Source organism: Adiantum capillus-veneris, chromosome 17 (genome assembly GCF_014529385.1).
Source record: "Adiantum capillus-veneris isolate H3 chromosome 17, ASM1452938v2, whole genome shotgun sequence".
NCBI lineage: Eukaryota > Viridiplantae > Streptophyta > Polypodiopsida > Polypodiales > Pteridaceae > Adiantum > Adiantum capillus-veneris.
This window is the reverse complement of record NC_140947.1, coordinates 28,987,164-29,008,639: the sequence shown is the minus strand read 5'-3', so window position 1 is coordinate 29,008,639 and position 21,476 is coordinate 28,987,164. Positions and strand designations below refer to the sequence as shown.

Sequence of the window (21,476 nt, the reverse complement as noted above, 5' to 3'; positions counted from 1 at the left end):
CTTACTGTAAATGAGAATGTAATCAAGGAAAACCACAACAAATTTCCATGAAGGATAAGGAGTTGTGTTCATAACTAGTGTGCAATGTGTTTCCTAAACCATGCAGCCACTCCCGTCCTAAAACTACATCAGCACGGTCCATGTTCATAACTTGGAAGTCAATGGTCATTGTATAATCTTGAACAATAAGCTCAACCCCTTGAACTAACGTATCTCATACTTCTTTATCATTCCCAGACATCTGTTCCACCACATACTTGTGAGAGTAGGGAGTCTGCGTAAACTTCAATTTCTTGACTAGCTTATAGTTCAAGAAGTTATGAGTTGCACCATCATCCACTAAAACATGAACACGTTGTCCGTTAATAGTGCCATGCATGCGAATCAAATCATGGGACCAAAGGTGGGCTGCCACATTGAAGCAGGCACACAACACTTGTGCTTTTCTTCCATATGAAGAACCTCTAAGCACAACATTTAGGAGATGAATCTAATGTGAGGCGTTGCATCGTGTGCATGGCCTTTTCTTTGCCTTGCAAAAGAGGACAATCTTTCTTGTTATGTTGGTCTTAAAGACATCTAAAACATAAATTGTGTTTCTTCGCACGCTCAAAATCGGCAGTGCTGAGAGACCCATGTGGAGTATCTTGTAAGTGCTTAGGCTTCTTAGCCTCTTGTGGGTGTGGAGAGGTAGATTGTCTCTTATTCCTCTTGGAACGTGTGGGAGATCTACCTCGCCATTGGCTCTTAACCACATTGCTCTTAGGAAAAGTATTCCTAGAGTAGGGAACGTTTCCTTTCCTCTCTTGGTCATCATCATATCTTTGGGTTGGACTGATGGCTTCTTCCAAAGTTTTTGGATGTTGGGTCTTGACATGAAGACAATAGTCTTTGTCAAGAACCCCTGTTAAAACCTTTTGGAATTCATCTAGACCTTCTAGTTTTAATATGATTTCCCAATACTTCGAAAGGTACTGTGTGAGAGAGAGGCCAGACATGCGGCATGCATCCCATGCTAACCAATTCTTATCTTCTTCATTAGAGTCCAAAAACTCTTTGGAGAAAGAAGCTTGAAACGCAACCCAAAATGGAGGATGAGCATCTATTGGAAATGTCATCCACCACTTATAGGCCTTGCCTTTAAGAGATAAACTTGTTTCCACAGCCATCTTTATATCAGGGGTGTGTCTTAATCTATGAATATCACTCCATTTGTGTAAGAATGTATTGACCGCATCCTTGTTGCGATCACGCTCTTCCCCATGAAACTTAAGAATGGTGATATTCTTAAGTAATGCATTGCTACCTTGTGTATCTTCTGAAGCACTTGTCTCTTGGACTCCTTGAGTCGTACGAGCTTGGTTCCCTTGAACCGTGCCACTTGTGGCTCGTTGAGCCGTCTGTGAATTCATAAATTTTACAAGTAACTCCGTAAGATTGGTAACATTTGCATTGAGTACAGAGAGGTTGCGTTTAAGTACGCTTTGGAGATTTTCCAAAGTCTTGAAAACAGGAATATCTACAAGACCATGATTTCCTAGATCATCGTCATCATGCATATTAGTGTTAGCCACACCCATGATGCCCTGATTTTGATCTACGTGCTCAAAATCAAACGTGTGTGGAAGCTATCTCCTTGAGGAAAAAAGAATTTTTGGAGGAAAAATTGCCTTCCTCCAAGAAGTAAAAAGGGAGGGTGAAATTACATCCTTGAAGTTTAAAGCTTTCCCTTTCCTTCTAGCTTTCCTTTCAACACAAGTATGCTATCTTTCCTTGCTATACATAACAAGGGTCAATAGCTTGATGGTAAAGTGTTGACCTCTTACCTCATGGGGTGGGTTCAACCCTCCTTCGTGCAAGGGTTAAGCGGACCTTTCTACGTACGCAGCTAACGGCGCCAACGAAAGCCTTCAGAGACTCGGTGCCGTTGAGTTGCCGATTGTGTTTGCCTTAGTCGCCCCTTGTGGAGGGCATAGATGGGCGTCCGCGTCTGACTATCACTGTCTGTCCACGTGCGCGACCAAGGCAAACTCTACGGCTCTGAAGGCTTTCGTTGGCTGCGCGCGTAGGAAGGCCAGCTTAACCCTTGCATGAAGGAGGGTTGAACCTATCCCATGCGGGTAAGAGGCAAACACTTTACCATCAAGCTATTGACCCTTGTTGTGTATAACAAGGAAATATAGCATACTTGTGTTGAAAGGAAAAGAAAAGGGAAAGCTTCAAACTTCAAGGAACTAGCTTCACCCTTCCTTTTTACTTTTTGGAGAAAGGCAAGTTTTCTTCCAAAAATTCTTCTTTCCTCAAAGAGGTAGCTTGAAAGTGAACAAAAGCCTTCACAAAAACGACGGGTTTTTGTGAAGAATCAACAAAAGTGTTCTTACAACGAACGACAAATGAAGCGCTACAATTCCGGCAAGGCGAGGTTCGCATGCAACACAAATCCCGGAGCATACAAAACACAAAGACTTCAATTTCACAAGGTACAAGTTGACGTTTTTTTTTCTCTCTTTGCATTAGTGTGTGTTTACCGTGGCCATCCAAAAACTTTGGAAGAAGCCATCAGTCATGTCCAAAGATATGATGATGACCAAGAGAGGAAAGGAAATGTTCCCTACACTAAGAATAATATTGCTAAGAGCAAATGGCAAGGTAGATCTCCCACACGTTCCAAAAGGAATAAAAGACAATCTACCTCTCCACGCCCACAAGAGGCTAAAAAGCCTAAGCACTCACGAGATACTCCACGTGGGTCTCTCAACACTGCTGATTTTAAGCGTGCGAAGAAACACAACTTGTGTTTTAGACGTCTTTTGGACCAACATAACAAGAAAGATTGTCCTCTTTTGCAAGGCAAAGAAAAGGCCATGCACATGGTGCAACGCCTCACATTAGATTCATCTCCTAAATATTGTGTTGTAGAGGTTCTTCATATGGAAGAAAATCACAAGTGTTGTGTGCCTACTTCAATGTGGCAGCCCACCTTCGGCCCCCACGATTTGATTCTCATGCATGGCACTATTAACGGACAACGTTTTCATATTTTAGTGGATGATGGTGCAACTCATAACTTCTTGAACTATAAGCTTGTCAAGAAATTGAAGCTTACACAGACTCCCTCCTCTCACAAGTATGTGGTGGAGCAAATGTCTGGGAATGATAAAGAAGTATGGGACGCGGTAGTTCAAGGGGTCGAGCTTATTGTTCAAGATCATACGATGACCCTTGACTTCTAAGTTATGAACATGGACCGTGCTGATGTAGTTTTAGGTCGGGAGTGGCTGCATGGTTTAGGAAACACATTGCGCACTAGTTATGAACACAATTCCTTATCCTTTACGGCCAATGGTAAACATGTGCTTTTGCTTGGTGAGAAAAATATACCATCTGCACCTCTTATATGTACAGTCGAGCTTTCTATTTTACAGAAAGCAGATTTGATAGATGAAGTCTTTTTGTGTTACTGCTTGTCTCCAAGTCTTGTGAATTCTCAAGAGCAAAGTGCGGTGAATTCTAGTAATGGTATGCAAAGTGCAATGAATTCTAACGATAAACGAAGTGTTAACAAATCTAACGAGCAAAGTGCTCTCAATTTTAATTCTATAGAGCAACATGCAACTGTTGTAAAACAATTACAAGATTCTCCATCCCAGCATAACTCTAGTTTACTTTATCCTTTTGCACGGCAAAAGCTAACTCACTTACTCACGGATTATAATGATATGTTTTCAAGCGATTTACCATCGGGTTTACCCCCTACACGTGATGTGCATCATGGCATAGATGTCTTGCCAGGCACTAAACCGGTGAGTAAACCACCTTATCGTATGAGTGCTAAAGAAGCTAAGGAGGTTGAGAGTCAGTTGGCTGACTACCTCGCTCGTGGTTTTATTAGACCTAACACTTCACCTTGGGCATCACCACTTCTATTGGTAAAAAAGAAAGATGGTACTATGTGCATGTGTGTAGATTATCGCGGATTAAATGCGATAACCATCAAGAACAGGTATCCTCTGCCTTGAGTGGATGAGTCGTTTGATCAACTCCACGGGGAAAGATACTATACAAAGATAGATCTTCGTTCAGGATACCACCAGGTGCGTATCCTACTGCAAGATATCTCCAAAACTGCCTTTAGAACATAGTTTGGGCATTTTGAATTTTTGGTTATGCCTTTTGGTCTAACCAATGCTCCAGCTATATTTATGACACTCATGGATAGTGTCTTACGTCCCTATCTTGGAAAATTTGTTGTGGTTTTCCTTGATTACATTCTCATTTACAGTAAGACTGAAGATGAACGCATAGAACACTTACGATTAGTGTTCCAACAGCTACGAGCTCACACGTTGTATGCTAAGCAAAGCAAGTGCGATTTCTTTAAAACAGAGATACGTTACCTCAGTCATGTGATCTCTTATTCTGGCATCAAAACAGACACTGACAAGGTCGTTGCCATTCTTCGATGGCCACATCCCAACGCGGTTGAGGAGCTTCAAATATTTTTAGGCATGGCTGGATTTTATCGACAGTATATCCGTGATTATGCCAAAATGGTTGTTCCTTGACGGATCAACCTAAAGCAAAAGGTAAGACCTTTTCTTGAGAAGAAGCCCAAAAACGCAGTTTCGAATAGCTCAAGGTAGCTATAGCCACTGCCCATCGTAGCAATCGTCGACCCACTTAAGCCGTTTGTGGTAGAGACTGATGCTAGTGATAAAGCAATCGGTGCAATACTTCTCCAGGAGGGAAGACCTATAGCCTTTGAAAGTAAAAAGTTAGATAGAGCTCAACATAATTATTCTGGCTATGAGAGAGAGCTCTATGCCATAATTACGCTTACGAAAGTGGCGACACTATTTATATGGTGCCGAGTTTGAAGTAGTTTTTGACCATGAGAGTATCAAATGGTTTACTACTCAAACGATTTGAAGGGCCGTAAAGCTAGATGGACCGAAATCCTTCAAGATTATGATTGTAAGCTACGATATTGCAAGGGCCGATATAATGTAGTAGCGGATGCACACTGTTAGATGCCTCAGATTAGTTCACTTGCTTTCACGGAACTAAAAAGTAAATTTTTGGAGTCATTACGTGGCAAGTGTGCACAAGATCAATCATATGCTAAAGTGTGGAGTGCAGTTTTAAAAAGGGATCCTTCACACTCACATGTCTCTGTACAGCCAAATCAAACATGTCTTTGAACACGCAGCTAGAAACTCCAACACACAGAGCTCCACCCCTACTCAGAAAGAGCTTAAGCGATGGAAGAATTTCTCCATGGATGATGGCTACTTACTCCACAAGGGTAGAGTATGTGTGCCAAAGGACTCAGACACTAGGCGCCAAATCTTATTTGAGTGTCACGATAGTCCAAGCGCTAGTCATCCAGGTATTCGTAAGACGTATGCTTTAGTTCGACGGCAATTTTATTGGCCGGGCTTACATCATGATGTTCAAGAGTACGTACTAAACTGCCAACAGTGCCAAGTTAATAAGGCAGAGCGCCTCAAGGTAGGTGGCCTTTTACATCCTTTAGAGATTCCACAAGGTAAGTGGGAGAGTATCTCTATGGGATTTGTAGTAGGACTACCTACTACAAATCGTGGCCATGATGCCATTTTGGTAATTGTAGACCATCTCACAAAGATGGGTCTATTCATTCCCACTAGGACTACGGTTAATACACCGGAATTAGCACGTCTGTTTGAAGAGCATATATATAAAGTCTCTGGTCTTCTAATTATTATCATTAGTGACAAAGATCGAAAGTTTGATAATCACTTTTGGAGAGCTGTGTTCCAAAAGTTGGAAACTAAACTTAATCTAAGTACGGCTGATCATCCAAAAACGAATGGTCAAACAGAAAGAGTTAATCAAGTGCTAGAGTATATGCTACGACGTATGTTAGCAAGAAGCAAACCAAATGGGAAGACTACTTATCTATATTGGAATTCGCTTATAATAGTTCAAAGCATGTGACTACAGGGTTTAGTCCATTTATGATTTTGTATGGATTTCAACCTAGATCACCCGTTACGGTGGGGTTGGCTAAGGAGAAGATACATCAAGCGAGGGATTTTCTCCAATACTATTTTGACATGCTTCGAGTTGCTCGACAAAATGTTAAGCAAGCTCAAGATCGATATAAGAAGTATGCAAATGAGCATCGTCGTCTTGCTACTTTCAAAGAAGGAGACAAGGTTTTCCTCAAAGTTCCGGAGCATTCAGAAAGTCTGAAGACGGAAAAAGTTGCTAAACTTTCACCACGCTATTGTGGACCGTTTACCATTCTCAAACGTATAAATCAACTGGCCTATAAGTTTTGTCTTCCAGAGCACTCACGAGTTCATCCTGTTTTTCGTGTTAGCCGTTTACAAAAACAGCTAGGACAAAATGATAATGTCATTGACATAGGTGTGTTAGTTGACCTTATCGAACCGCCAAGCATTCCTCATGAGCTCGAAAAGATTTTGGATTCTCGTGAGCTTCACACCATACATCATGTCAGACTATTGGAGTTGGTAAAATGGCTAGATAGACCTGAAGAAGGTCCTACATGGGAGAATGACTCCGCACTTAAGAAACATTTTCCTACGTTCGTTTTCAAGGACAAAAACGATTCTCCAAGGGGGGGGGTAATGTAAGGACATGGGTCCTATGGGCAAGGCCACTGGCACGGTCGGACAGTGTGTACGCTAGGGGGAGTCTATAAGATAGCACGATTGGGTGGAGACTAGCATACACATTACCACCGCTCTTGCAGCACTAAAGGCTTCTCCTCATAGTAGGGGCCATACAAATGTGCAACATACATACCCCATACATATAAAGTGAGATACATGCTAAGAGGTAGCCATTGATGCAAGACTAATGATGAAGCACTTAGACACACCACAATGACATGAGACTATTGTCTCAAGCTCCCAAGTACTTAGAATAGCTTCTGTACAAAATTCAATGCCAACAATACGAATTTTCCCAAAATGGAAAAAATTGTACACTAGTGTGTGTGTGTGTGTAGGAGATGGTTGTTACACTATACTTGTACCCGATGATAGAAAAAGTTTACATATAAAGGTTATCATTGCATTATACAAGAAGACCAAAGGGGAGAGAGTGAAGCGAAATAAGCCTTTCATTAATCAATATGATCACATTGTAAGGGTATTGGAAGAGGGAGTAGGAATGCATAAGAGACGAATCAGGGTGGGGGTTCAACTTTTACAAATATATAACCATATTTTGTTACTTGCTATCGCTACATGAAAACAAGAAGTCATTCAACATCGTGGAAGGCAGTTCTCAACATATAGCTCCTTGTTTCGTTGATGTCCACAAACTGTTAGGAAAAGCAAATGCCAACATTTGAGACAGGGGCTCCATCAAGAGGTAGTAATTTGTGAGGTATTGGTAAGGGGCGATCAATTTCTTGATATGTCTACCTACGTTTAAGTCCTTTGTCTCCGAGGTTATGCTGTCATAAATTGGTCACATGGTATTTATGGATTACAATTCTACACGTATTGAGTTGCTTTTTTTTGCAGTGCTCACAATTGTGAGTTGATTATATTAAGCATAAATAAAAAATTACAACCTTCCCCCTGCTGGTAATCTCGAGCCAGGGTTCCAAAAGATACAACCTCCACATTCAAAAAGAACTAGAACTATGAGTCCATACAAACTACATCAAGATGTACCAATGCAACAAAGCATCATGAGGCTGCCACAGAAACCAGCAGGGTTGCCACCCTCGGAGGAAATCCCCTCAGGATAATCCATTACAACAGACCGAGAGCCGAGCATAACAAGCAATGATAGGAGCTAAACATACCATAGACCTACCATCAAAAATTGCATAAGGGGGAGGCATGATCCTCCATCACGTCGCAGATCGAGCCATTAGAAGACACAACAGTTGGCCACAACCATCAACTCCGGAGACCACACCACGATTGGGCTATTAAGGTGAGCCTCGCACCTTCCATCAAGGTGGAAGTGAGCCACTAGATGCCACGAAGTGGCGCTATTGCTGCCACCAACGAGCCTCCCTTCCACTGACACCACGACCCCATCCACAGCAGAACCATAAAAAAGATTAACTGCCGTTTTGGAGCTTTGCAGATCCAGGAAAGACAATCTTCACCGATCCTAGAAAATGAGGGGGCCGGCTTGAGGAGGCCGCATGCAAGAAGGGACGAGCTACCTAGAGCCTCCACCCTTGAACACCTTCACGAACACGACCCCAACATGCTTAAGCCTTCCTCCGCCCTGCCGCAACACCATACGTGAGCATCCCAGCTCCATTGCCTCGCAGGCAACAGAGCGAAACAGGAGCCGCTCCGCTCTACACGTGTTGAGTTGCTTTCTTATCACATTGCCTTCCTTTGGTCTTCTTGTTTCAATCATTTTTTCAACCCTTTGAATGTCATGTATGCCTTTTTGTCTTCTTGTTTTGCCAATATTTGCACCATCACTTTCTATGGTAATTGAATAGTGCTAAGTTCCAACAACAATTTTGAACCATGCTAAATTTTTGGACCTGGCACTACGATGAATACTCGAGTGTTGATGCACAACCAGTGTACGTGTGGTTAGGGCCACCTTGGTCAAGTCAACTGCAACGAAGTTTGAATACTGCAGTGATGTCCTAGGTTCAACACCCAGACAGCCGCTTGGGGAGCAGCGATGGCGTCGGAGATAGAGGTGGTGGGTGATCCCCAGCAGGGGAAGGAAGGAGATGAAGGAACGGGGGCCCAGGCTTCAATGGTGAAAGAAGAAGCAATCCTTCGATGCGACCTTTTCACCGTAGCTGCGTACGGCGATCTGGAGAAGCTCCACCGTCTCGTCGAGCAAGAGGGATGTTCTGTTTCACAGCCCGATCCTGGTGGCCACTATGCCCTTCAGTGGAGCGCCCTTAATAACCGTGTTGCTGCTGCCCAATACCTCATTGAGGCAAGAATTTTCATCCTCACCCGGGTCCCAAACTCTTTGGCATGCTTTTCAACCGCTCTAGTTGAACTCACACTTCATGAATGTTAAAGTAAAATTCCATATTGCTACCTACTGATGCCAAAACCTGGATCATTGATGTAATTAGACTGGAGGTTTAAGCAGGCACACACATTTTCAACGTTCGCTGGGAAGGGAAAACATCAAGTTCGCTTTGGTTTTGTGTTAAACAATGCTGCATGAAAATACAATTAAACGTTTATTAATTCTATGTTGCTTATATTATCGCTTCATCCGTTTCCTTACAAAGCATTATGTGCTGCGTTGTGGGTTCTACAACCTGGATAATTTACTATATTTAACTCTTGGACAGCATGGGGCAGATGTGAATGCCATCGATATGGATTCTGGGCAGACTGCTTTACACTGGACTGGCGTGCGTGGAGCAATTCAAGTTGCAGAATTGCTGCTACAAAACGGGGCTCAGTTAGAGCTAGCCGATTGCAATGGATACCGGGTATACTTCTTTATTTGTCTGATTGGCTCAAAACAAAACTGGCAAGCATACTCAATGTGCTTATTTGCAGGAATCAATTTTTGTATGTTTTATTCTAGGATCTTCCTTGTATGGATTTGGCACATTATTGTTTGAGTGAAACAAATTTATGAATCATTGACATTGCATAAAAATTGGCTCCTATATGGAAGAAGAAGAAGTTTCTCCTCTGCCAGATCTCATTGCAATCTGGCACTTCAAACTTTTGTAGAATTCAATATTGGATACGAATAAGTAGAAGCTTGACGTTAACCATACGATGATCGATGCAATAAACGAGTTATAGATCAGTGGACCTTTAAGATGCAAACACATTTTGCTAACCTTCAGTTGCCGGAGAATAAAAAAGTTGCCTTGGCCTAAAGCCTTCTCAAGGAACAACTTTCCTGTGGTGGCAATGGTGTGTTGGAGATGGAAAAAACACTTTGATGTGAAGCCCTTTAAATAGAGACGTGTGTGTGTGTGTGTGTTTACACAGAGTCCAAGTGCCAAATGTGTGCACTTTCTTCTTTTGTCTCAGCCTCTAATGGGCTGTTTTAAACAAGTGGCCAGTTCCTCATCTGAGTGTGGAGCTAGGAGATTGCAATGGATACTGGGTATACTTCCTTATTCATCTGATTGGCTCAAAATGTAATTGGCAAGCATCCTTAATGTGTTATTTGCAGGTTCTTAAATTTTAATCGCAAAATCGTAATATATTATGTTTGTAGCATATTTTTCCTTTTCCTACTTTGCTCAATTACAGTTATAGAATCAATTTTTGTATATTTTATCCTAGGATCTTCCTTGTATGGAATTTGACACCTTATTGTTTGAGTGAAACAAATTTATGAGTCATTGACATTGCATAAAAAATGGCTACTGTAAGGATTAGAAGAAGAAGAAGTTTTTCTTGTTCTAGATCTCATTGCTCAGGTAGAAAATGCGTTACTTAAAAACTTTTGTACAATTTAATGCTGGAAACAAATCAGAAGAAGCTTGACATTAAACTTTTTGAACCATACAATGGTAGATGAAATAAACGAGTCATAGATCAGTGCACCTTTAAGATGCAAACATATTTCTCTAACCTTGATTTTCCAAAGAATAAAATGTTGCCTTGGCCTAAAGTGGATACAGCTTTGTTGTGGTGGCAACGGTGGGTTGCTGTCAGGTGCAGCGGAAGTGTTTAAGGATTCAGCTCGAATCTAGTACTCTGCACAAACACAAGGTTACTTTACTTCACTTGAAAGAGAAACTGAATTGAACACAATGGAGAGAGAGACAGAGAGAGAGAGAGAAAAGAGAGAGGACATGGCATGTCGGGTCCCAACCACCCTCAAGGGTCCCCTTGCTTTGTTGCCAGAGCAAGTACTTGCTTTATTACTTGCACTGTCATGTGACACATCCAGCGCTATGTGTCCGTGGACAAGCTACAGCATGATCAGGGTTTAGTCAGTCCAGTCAGTTTAGATTAGAAGTGATCTGGCACTTTTGTGAGTCTATTCGTAGACCGTGCATGCCGAGTCACTTAGTGTAGATGCTATCCTTTAGTTGCACACAGCATGATCATCAGAATTCCCATCAGAATCCATTAGAATCAGTTAGGGGAATTTTCCAGTGCATTTAGCCTATTTTCCCTATTTTTTTGACATTTTTCACTTATTGTTTTTAAGTGACTTCCCAACAAAAGTAGGTGAGGCAATTTTGCTAAGTTTGTATATAAGCAAACCCAAGTTAGCACTCAATGGCAGAAGAGGCTGCAGGAGCTTCCCGCTCAACAGGCGTTCTTCTCAGCAAGAACCCTCAAGCGCCAAGCTTCCCATAGCCTAGCGTTTTTGGACATCCTTAGCACTTCCCCATTCCTGGCGTTTTGCAGATTTGCTTGATCGCCACAAATACTCAGCCCTAGCGTTTTGGTCTTCACCAACAGTCCCAGATTGCCTTGCGTTTCCAGTATCCCATGATCGCCAGCTTTTCCTCAGTCCCTAGCGTTTTTGCTAGTGTTTTTCAGATCTGCTAGCGTTTTGGTTTTCAGCCCATTCCGCAGCAAAAGAGGCAGCGTTTTCAGCAGTAAACACAGCAGTAGATTCAACCCTAGTTGGTTGCAGAAGATCCCTGTCACAAACGGGAGCGCATAACAATATAAAATACATTTGGATAAATAGGATTTATCACTTATTACTGAAGCTAGAGGATATAGAGAGCAATAAATAGAGAGAGAGATAGAGAGTGAGAAGATCGACACAGTACTGGGGACCAGAAGATGGGCTGGTCCCCCCCGTAATAGTATCTTTATTACTGAGGAGAAGTCTATACAAGCACTTGAACCGAACGTATTACCACGTTCGTTCTAGAGTAAGACTTGATGGTTCCCGGAAGCCTCAGCTTCCGATTCTTAGGGCAAAACCCTATTCCAAGGAACTTCCGTTCCTTATTCCAAATCCTCGAGAATCAAGGTTCTCGCCTCTGGATCTCACCCTCCAGACTCAGGGCATGGCATCCCTGCAACTCTTTTCTAACTCTCTTTCCAGAGTCCTTTCCCGCAAAACAACTCTGCTTTCCCGGCCACGAAGTCCTTACTTGGGAATCCCAACTTCCGGATCACAACTTGAGAGACTACCTCTCTCCGATCCGTGGATCTACTTCCCAAACTCGGGTACGAAACCCTTGGGCTGATCTGGCTCTAGTTCCTCAGAGCGCTTTTCTCCTGCAGAGGCTCATGCCTTCCTCTGCTCCTACTCCCTCACGAAGAGGAAGTACACCTGCAATCAAATACTCAAAGATCATAACATGAAAATCGTTACCTTCAAAGTCTCGACCCTCGAAACGCTAGACGCATCAGAGATGTCCGTTCTCGGATGGTCGGATACTTCTTCCCGATGCTCCCTGTCACCCATCTGATGTGACGCATCAGAAGTACCCGTTCCTGGTGGCCTTCCAAATATTCCCATTCACAATGCTCTCGTCATTACTTTGAACGACGTACTAGGAATACTGTGTACTCGGATATCTCCAGTGAGAAAAACCCTCTCACTTAAAATTCCAAAAATTCATTTAGAATTATTTTTCCTGTTGTTCCAAGCGAGAAAACCCTCTCACTTATAAATCCAATAATTCATTTAGAATTATTTTCTTGTCAAATAAAGCCAGTTTAGCAACAATCCCCATTTTCAGCCCTCGAAAACGCAGCCAAAACAGTCATTTCCAGCCACCGAAACAGCCCTGAAATTCAGCAGTAAGAAGACCACAGATTTCAGCCCTAAAGTCGTCATCATCATCACCTTCGTCGTCAGCGGCATCGTCCCAGATTGCATCGTCATTGTAGCACTTTGTGCAATCATAAGTAGACCTCTCTCGCTGACGAGAGTGGGGCCTTCGGAGGAGGGCGTCTCTGGTGTCGTATCTCTCTTCTCTCTCTATCTCTCAGTCTCATACACTTGCACGCACAATGTCCATTCACTTTGTTTGTGATCATAGCACTTTCCATTACGACCGGAAGGCTCTCCCTTCCATAAGAACTAAAAGGAGCCTTGAGCACAGTTCGGAGCACTCATCTTGAGCAAAGCGCAAACATTCATTCCGCTGCACCTAACATTGGTATCATAGCTTTGGCAGTGTTTTGTATCACTCAAGGAAAGAACCACAAGAATCACAATAATTTTTTTTGCTTGTTGCGGTCGCATGAACCCAAGTTCGCTTGGGCGTGTCGATTCCTAATCGTGTTTTTTGAAGAGTGACAAGAATCTCAAGAAAGAAGGGCTTGTCTAGCCTCCCCTTGTGTCTCTTTTCATTGATTGAGAGCGGACTGTGCACTTAGCGGCCGGCCAATCGACGTGAGGTGGGAAAAAGCAACCTTGGTGTGAGCGCAAGGCAACCAAGGGGTGCGCCTGCGGAAAAGAGTAGAACTCAGGTGAAGAGAAGATCCTTCTCGATCACGGTTTGCAAGCGAAAGAAAACCTCAAGAACCTCAAGACCGTCAAGAACCCAAGAACCCAAGTTCCTTGTGAACTTCAGAACCCAAGACCACAAGAACCCACGAGAACGCACGATTGCAGAATGGTCATCACTCGAAGCGGAATGGATACTTCGCTTGGAGGTGATGAGCATGAGAGAGGCGAAGAATAATTTTCCCCACCTGGAGGTTTTTTTGACCCTCTCCTTTCCACATCTACGTCAAGGATTGCACTAACTCCAATGGAGGAGTTGGAGCTGTTGTTTATGGAACAGAATTTACAACGCGAAGCAAGAAATGCAGCCATAGCGCGTGAGCGCGAGCAAGCACGCTTGGAAGCCAAAGAACGACAAGCCAAATTGGATCGTGAATTCAAAGAAAGAAAAGCAAAAATGGAACGCAGACACGTAGAAGACGAAGCAGAAATACAAGCAACGAACAAAGCAAGACAAGCAAAATTTGATCGTGAGATCAAAGCAAAGAGGGAAGAGTTCTTGCGACTCTTTTCTCAAGCTAAGGCACAGATGCAAGAGATTCGGGAAAAGGAGACTCTCTCAGTCTCTTTTTCTCCAAAGCATGACACACAGGATTTGCATGATTGTGTGAAGCATGATGATGATTTGATTGACAATGATTTGCATGATGATTTGAATGACAATGATAAGCATGATGATTTGGATGCCAATGATTTGCATGATGATTTGGATGACAAAGATAAGCATGATGATTTGAATGATATTGCTAAGCATGACGATTTGGATGCCAATGACAAGCATGATGATTTGCATGATCAAGATGTGATTTCTCACGAGCATGATGATTTGCATGAAGATGATGTGATTGTTCACAAGGATGATGAGTTAGTTGATGCTTTTTCTAGCGAAGCTAACCTCGTTGTAGATTCGATCAATCACGAAGAACCGATCTTGGCTTTCGAGTCGAGGTCCAAAGAACCCCCACAGGACGATTCGATCATTCAAGAAAAACCGATCTTGGCTCTCGAGCCTCAGTCCAAGGATCCCTTACAGGAAGTATTATGTGTTCGCATGATTGATACACACGCATTGTTCGAGTGTTTCATTCGTGATCGTTTCCTGTATTCTAGTCAGCATCGTTATGTGATCCCTTTTCCTAGGCATGACATATTGTATGTTGAGCACGTTTCTCTCATGGATGACACGAATGTATGCAGATTTCTCATGAAAAGCTGAAAAGTATGTATATAAGGAAGTCACATTCCATGTCTCTTCCTTGGCACGACACAGTCGTAGAAAGAGCACATGAAAGTATGAGCACTAAGCATGGGCATTTCCGTTGTGAATTGCCACAGTTGATTGCTCTAGATCATAAGAGAAAGATTCGATCTCATTGTTTGCATGTGTTTGATGAACGGGTTGTCACTCCATCTTTATGTTCATCTACATTGCATACACAGTCTTTAGCGAAGACAAGATTTTTTCCTTTCACTTTACATGGAATGGGTATATTCATGGTTTTGTGTTGGAAATGGTTTCAGGAATTTTCAGCCATGGAGATCCTTGAAGAAGAAAGAAGCAGGACTCTAGACGAAGTTGAAGCCAGGAAGGAGATTCAAAAGATTTTGTGTCGCTTTCGGCGTGGCCCAAAGAAGCAAGCGTTGCAGACCTTTATGAAGTTCAAGTACCGCACGACCCACACATCAGAGTGGGCTAGCGAAGAGTCCCTTCCAGGATTCCGGATGCTATTGGCGATCTGCCTTGACGCCATACAGTTCGGTACGAGTACCTCACTTTGAAAAGGAGGGGATGTCACGTGACACATCCAGCCCTATGTGTCCGTGGACAAGCTACAGCATGATCAGGGTTCAGTCAGTCCAGTCAGTCTAGATTAGAAGTGATCTGGCACTTTTGTGAGTCTATTCGTAGACCGTGCATGCCCAATCACTTAGTGTAGATGCATATCCTCTGGTTGCACACAGCATGATCATCAGAATCCATCAGAATCAGTTAGGGGAATTTTCCAGTGCATTTAGCCTATTTTCCGTATTTTTTGACATTTTTCACTTATTGTTTTTAAGTGACTTCCCAACAAAAGTAGGTGGGGCAATTTTGCTAAGTTCGTATATAAGCAAACCCAAGTTAGCACTCAATGGCAGAAGAGGCAGCAGAAGCTTCCCGCTGAACAGGCATTCTTCTCAGCAAGAACCCTCAAGCGCCAAGCTTCCCATAGCCTAGCGTTTTTGGACATCCTTAGCACTTCCCCATTCCTGGCGTTTTGCAGATTTGCTTGATCGCCACAGATACTCAGCCCTAGTGTTTTGGTCTTCACCAACAGTCCCAGATTGCCTGGCGTTTCCAGTATTCCATGATCGCCAGCTTTTCCTCAGTCCCTAGCGTTTTTCAGATCTGCCAGCGTTTTGGTTTTCAGCCCATTCCGCAGCAGAAGAGGCAGCGTTTTCAGTAGTAAACACAGTAGCAGATTCAGCCCTACTTGGTTGCAGAAGATCCCCATTTTCACCCCTCGAAAACGCAGCCAAAACAGTCATTTCCAGCCACCGAAACAGCCCCAAAATTCAGCAATAAGAAGACCACAGATTTCAGCCCTAAAGTCGTCGTCGTTATCACCGTCGTCGTAACCGGCATAGTCCCAGATTGCATCAGTCCATTGCATCGTCATTGTAGCACTTCGTGCAATCATAAGTAGACCACTCTCGCCGACGAGAGTGGGGCCTTCGGAGGAGGGTTTTACAACGTATCTGGTGTCGTATCACTCTTCTCTCTCTATCTCTCAGTCTCATGAACTTGCACGCACAATGTCCATTCACTTTGTTTGTGATTATAGCACTTTCCATTACGAACGGAAGGCTCTCCCTTCCATAAGAACTAAAAGGAGCCTTGAGCACAGTTCGGAGCACTCATCTTGAGCAAAGCGCAAACATTCATTCCGCTGCACCTAACATGCACAATGCTTATACAACGGTCCTAAATGCTGAGATGCTTGATGAGAACTTGGTGTAGATGCTTGGTACTGCTGAGATGCCGAGGGGTACTTGCTGTAGATACTTGGTACTAATGTGATGCTGACGGGTGCTTGCTAGAGATGCTTGGTACTGTGAGGCTAAGGACTGGATGCTTGGAAAACGCTGATGATGATGGGCTGAAATTGCTGATGCTGAAAACACTGATGGTACTGGGCTGAAAATGCTGGTTGTATTGGGTTGCAAACGCTGGTGATATTGGGCTGCAAATGCTGATGGTACTGGGCTGTAAACGTTGGTGGTATTGGGCTGAAAATGCTGGTTGTATTGGACTGGATATGCTGATCTGAAGTGTTGAATCTGTTGATTGAAGGGCTGAAATCGCTGGAGTTCATGGGCTGCTGAAAAAGTGCTGAAGGCAAAATGCTGAACTGGTTGCTGAGGATACTTGTACTGCGGGTGTTGCGTGTGCTAGTACTGCTTCTTGCTGATGGAGGTGATCCCCCATGTCCTTTAAGTAGCCAAGCAAAGCTGGGTCGGGCAGCCACTAATCCAGCCCCACGACCTTAACAAAAATGGGGTAAAAAATTACTTATTATTATAATAAGTCCCTCTAATAAGAGGTGCTTCTTATGCCTATATGCTGAAATTGACTGTACTGTGCAAGAGAGGGTATGCAACTGTGACCTGCCTAGGCATGTACGTCTTGCTAGAGGTTCACAGTGCCATACTAGGTAGCCTTACTATTGTTGTAGAATACCAGCCTTGATACTGACTCTGCCTTGCGAGCAAGTACGACCACTTGAATAGTCCTGTCGTGAAAACATTGCGGGTGAAGGTGAAAGGTATGGGTGCTCGGAGGTATTTCCAAGGGTTGCTTGTCGATGGAAGTGGATGCACGCTACATGCGAATGCGAATGGAGAAGAGGGTTAGGGATCCTTTCTTGAACTCCTTCAATATCTGTATTTGAGGCAAGCAAATCTTGGTATTCAAGATATGGATTGTCGTGTATCCGATGTCGATCTGGATTGTCCTTTCTCGAACTCCTTCAATATTCGTATTTGAGGCAAGCAAACCTTGCTATTCAAGGTCTGGATTGTCGTGTATCTTCGTTCAAAGACACAACAATTGTAACAAACTGCTGACGTGTCAAAGCCTAAAGAATGGAGCCAACTTACAGATGTGGCCGAGGGGCCTAAACCCTAAGAAGAACAAGTAACAGAAGAAGTGTCACAAAGTGATGACGTGGTTGTCCGAGAGCAAAAAACCCTAACCTTAATTTTACCAGAAACCCTAACTGTTGAAACCCTAATTTTAGGAACCCTAACTGCTGAAACCCTAATTCCAAAAACCCTAAATGTTGAAACCCTAATTTTGGAAACCCTAACCCTAATTTTTGAAACCCTAACCCTAAAACCTGCAAACCCTAATCCTGGAAATCCTAACCCTAAAACTGCAATAGCGTGGCAGATTTTTGAAAATTGCACTGGCATGATGATGTGGTAGGCTGTACGGATCTCCGTTATTTACGTTGGCAACTTTTTGGCTTTGCTTTTGGACCATAAGCTTTTGAGTTTGAAAGCTTTTCATGTAAACTGCTTTTTAGGCCAAGGGCCTCTAAATATGAGGCTAGGGCTCATTCTTTGGCATGCTTCTTGGAGAAGGTGCAGAGTCTGGAGTATCGGCTTGTACTTTGATGATGCAATATAAAGAAATACCGAACGGGGCGCCAAGGTTTGGGGCCAATACTCTCTGGGGTGGAATTCAACCACTCCGTGTTGTGTGTGCTCTCTCTCTCTTTCAGTTTCAAATGTTATTGAAGTGCTATAAAGTTTGTTCAGTTTGTTCTTTTCTATTGGCACGTGGTGCCCGTCTTGTGACAGTGGCATCAGAGCATCAGGGGTGTGCTTTTCTGAAAGCATACCGGTCCTACAAAAGAGTAGACATAGCTATTGATGGAATTTTATTGGAGGTATCTTCGCCCTCCAACCCGGACTTATTAGCCACTCCCACCCTTACTTCATCGCGCATCGGGCGTGCTCCCGTCTTCACCGCTCATGTCTTATAGGGCATAAGCCATTAAAGATCACTTGCAGGAGAAGGATCCAAGATTTGTTTTGAGCTGCTGTTTTTCTCAGAGGCAGTGTCTTGTCCAACACCCAAACAGTCATACGGCGTCTGAGCCATACACACTCAATCGTAGCTGTGAAGACTGCCCTGTACTCAGCCTCACAACTCGAAGTGGCCACACTAGGTTGCTTCTTGCTCAACCATGATATACATGAATTGCCAAGCGTGAAACAAAAACCACTTGTGGACACTCGCGTGTCAAAACAACCAGCCCAATCTGAGTCCAAAAAAGCATGTAAGTCTGGCAGCAATGATCCCTCTCTTGGGATAAAACAAGCCAAGATGTAAAGTGCCACTAAGGTAGCGGAAAATCCTCTTGACAGCCTGCCAATGCTTAGACCCTGGGCTATGCATAAATCTGCTAACCTGTGAGACTGCAAACTGAATATCCGGCCTCGTGTTGCATACATAAATGAGGCAGCCAACAACAGCTTGGTAAAGAGTGACATCAGCAGGATCGCCAGCATCATGTAGACTCAACTTCAAACTTGTTTCCATGGGAGTGGCAATAGGTTTGCAATCCTCAAGTCCAAACTTACATAGGAATGTCTCTATGTAACTTTTCTGACACAAGGCAATACCACCATCACACTGCTTAAACTGTATACCCAACTAATGATGCAACAACCCCAAATCTTTCATCTTGAAAGTAGCATTCAAATCAACCTTAAATTCAGCAATATGTCTCTCATTTGGTCCAGTGATCAGCAAATCATCAGCCGCCAGACGAACACTGTCTGTCCGAGAGTTGATGGACCATGCTGTGGTTCTCTACAACCTTATGAAAGAAACCTAACCCTAATTTTTGGTGCAAGTTTCAGGATGGAAAGTCAATCTACTTTTCGAGCTCGGCTGATGTCGAGATTGCTTTTTAAGTTTGAGTTCTGTTTGATCTTGTTTGGGGATCCTGTTTGGATTTTGTTTGAAATGGATGGTATCTGTTTTGAACCTGTCTTGGTGCCGATTTGAATTGTTTGACTCTGGTTTTAATAGTGGTTTCAATGATTGGTGATTTACTCCCGGGAGGAGTAGTGAGAAATTATGTTTGAGAATGCTTGTTCATACTCATGGACCGAACCCTTGTGGTTTTGCGGGGGGAGTATTGAATGATTGAAAAGTGACGTTTTTACTCATGGCCCGGACCCTTGTGGTTATTTGGGGGGGGAGTGTTGAATGATTGAAAAGTGTTGTTTTTACTCATGGCCCAAACCCTTGTGGTTATTTTACGGGGGGAGTATTGTTGTTGTTACTCATGGCCCGGACCTGGATGGTTATGCGGGAGGAGTATTAAGAAGTCTGAGCAATAGTTACTCTCAGCACCTCCAAACGACGCAGGCTGCGGTCTGGGGAGCATTTGGTCGTAAAAGGCCTCTATATCTCATGGCCCGGACCTTTTTAGGTTATTTGCGGGAGGAGTGATGAGGGAGTCGTTGAACAGCTCATGGCCCAGACCTGTATGGTTATTTGCGGGGGGAGTGTTCATCGGCGGCTTTATGTTTCTATTGTAACATGCATATGTAAGCATTTGTGCTGCATTGTGATGTGCCAACTACTGAATATTCCTAATTGGATGAGATTGCCTGGGTATGTAATTTTAGTGCATCAAGATACCCGTGGAAGATCAGTACGGTCTGGGTGTGATGGCTAATTTTACTACGCCAGAATATCAAGAGTTCCAATCTGGACAAAAGGAGAAGCTAACTTCTTGATCAAAAGAGGAGAAAGGAGAAGCTAACTCCTTGATCAAAAGAGCCGAAAGGAGAAGCTAACTCCTTGATCAAAAGAGCAGAAAGGAGAAGCTAACTCTTTAATAAAAAGAGCAAATTGATTGTCCCTCAGAATGTCCCTCGGAATGATCCTCGGAAATTTTTGAGCTAACTTGAGTTGTTTTGCAGATATGCTGTAATCGAGGACGATTACTCTGTTTCAAGAAGGGGAGATGTAACAAACTGCTTACGTGTCAAAGCCTAAAGAATGGAGCCAACTTACAGATGTGGCCGAGGGACCTAAACCCTAAGAAGAACAAGTCACAGAAGAAGTGTCACAAAGTGATGATGTAGTTGCTCGAGAGCAGAAAACCCTAACCCTAATTTTTGCCAGAAACCCTAACTGTTGAAACCCTAATTCCAAAAACCCTAACTGTTGAAACCCTAATTCCAACTCTAACTGATGAAACCCTAATTTTGGAAACCTAAACCCTAAACCCTAAACCCTAATACCAAAAACCCTAATTCCAAAAACCCTAACTGCTAAAACCCTAATTTTAGAAACCCTAACCCTAATTTTTGAAACCCTAACCCTAAAACCCGCAAACCCTAATCCTGAAAACCCTAACACTAAAACTGCAAACAGCGTGGCAGATTTCCGAAAATTGCATTGGCATGATGACGTGGCAGGCTGTATGGATTTCCGTGATTTACACTGGCAGCTTTTTGGCTTTGCTTTTGGACCAGAAGCTTTTGAGTTTGAAAGCTTTTCATGTAAACTACTTTTTAGGCCAAGGGCCTTCAAATATGAGGCTAGGGCTCATTCTCTGGCATGCTTCTTGGAGAAGGTGTAGAGTCTGGAGTACCGGCTTGTACTTTGATGATGCAATATAAAGAAATACCGAAAGGGGCGCCAAGGTTTGGGGCCAATACTCTCTGGGGTGGAATTCCGTCACTCCGTGTTGCGTGTGCTCTCTCTCTCTCTCTCTTTCAGTTTCAAATGTTATTGAAGTGCTAAAAGTGTGTTCAGTCTGTTCTTTTCTATTGGCGTGTGGTGCCCGTCTTGTGAGAGCAATGAAGAAGGGAGCGTGCTTGATGCGCGATGAACTAAGGGTGGGAGTGGCTAATAAGTCCGGCCCCCGAGGTAGGGACGCGAAGATTCTTTACAAATTGAATATGAGAGAGATTCTTTAGGTTCTTTTCTTGAGTGATGATACCGAACACTGCCAAAGAGCTCTGATACC

The 21,476-nt window shown here is 43.3% G+C and overlaps 1 protein-coding gene across 2 annotated transcripts in view; it reads left to right on the top strand.

Annotated features, from left to right (window-relative positions):
• The first annotated feature begins 8,541 nt into the window (after positions 1–8,541).
• Positions 8,542–21,476, top strand: part of TIP1 (Ankyrin repeat family protein with DHHC zinc finger domain-containing protein) — a 47,981-nt gene continuing 35,046 nt past the window's right edge. Inside the window, exons 1-2 of one of the 2 annotated variants that reach the window (XM_086486389.1) lie at positions 8,542–8,952; positions 9,323–9,466. In XM_086486389.1, coding sequence (XP_086342515.1) covers positions 8,686–8,952; positions 9,323–9,466 — 411 coding nt within the window. In that variant the 5' untranslated portion in view covers positions 8,542–8,685. The remainder of the gene's footprint in view (positions 8,953–9,322; positions 9,467–21,476) is intronic. The other variant, XM_086486388.1, reaches the window with a different exon arrangement.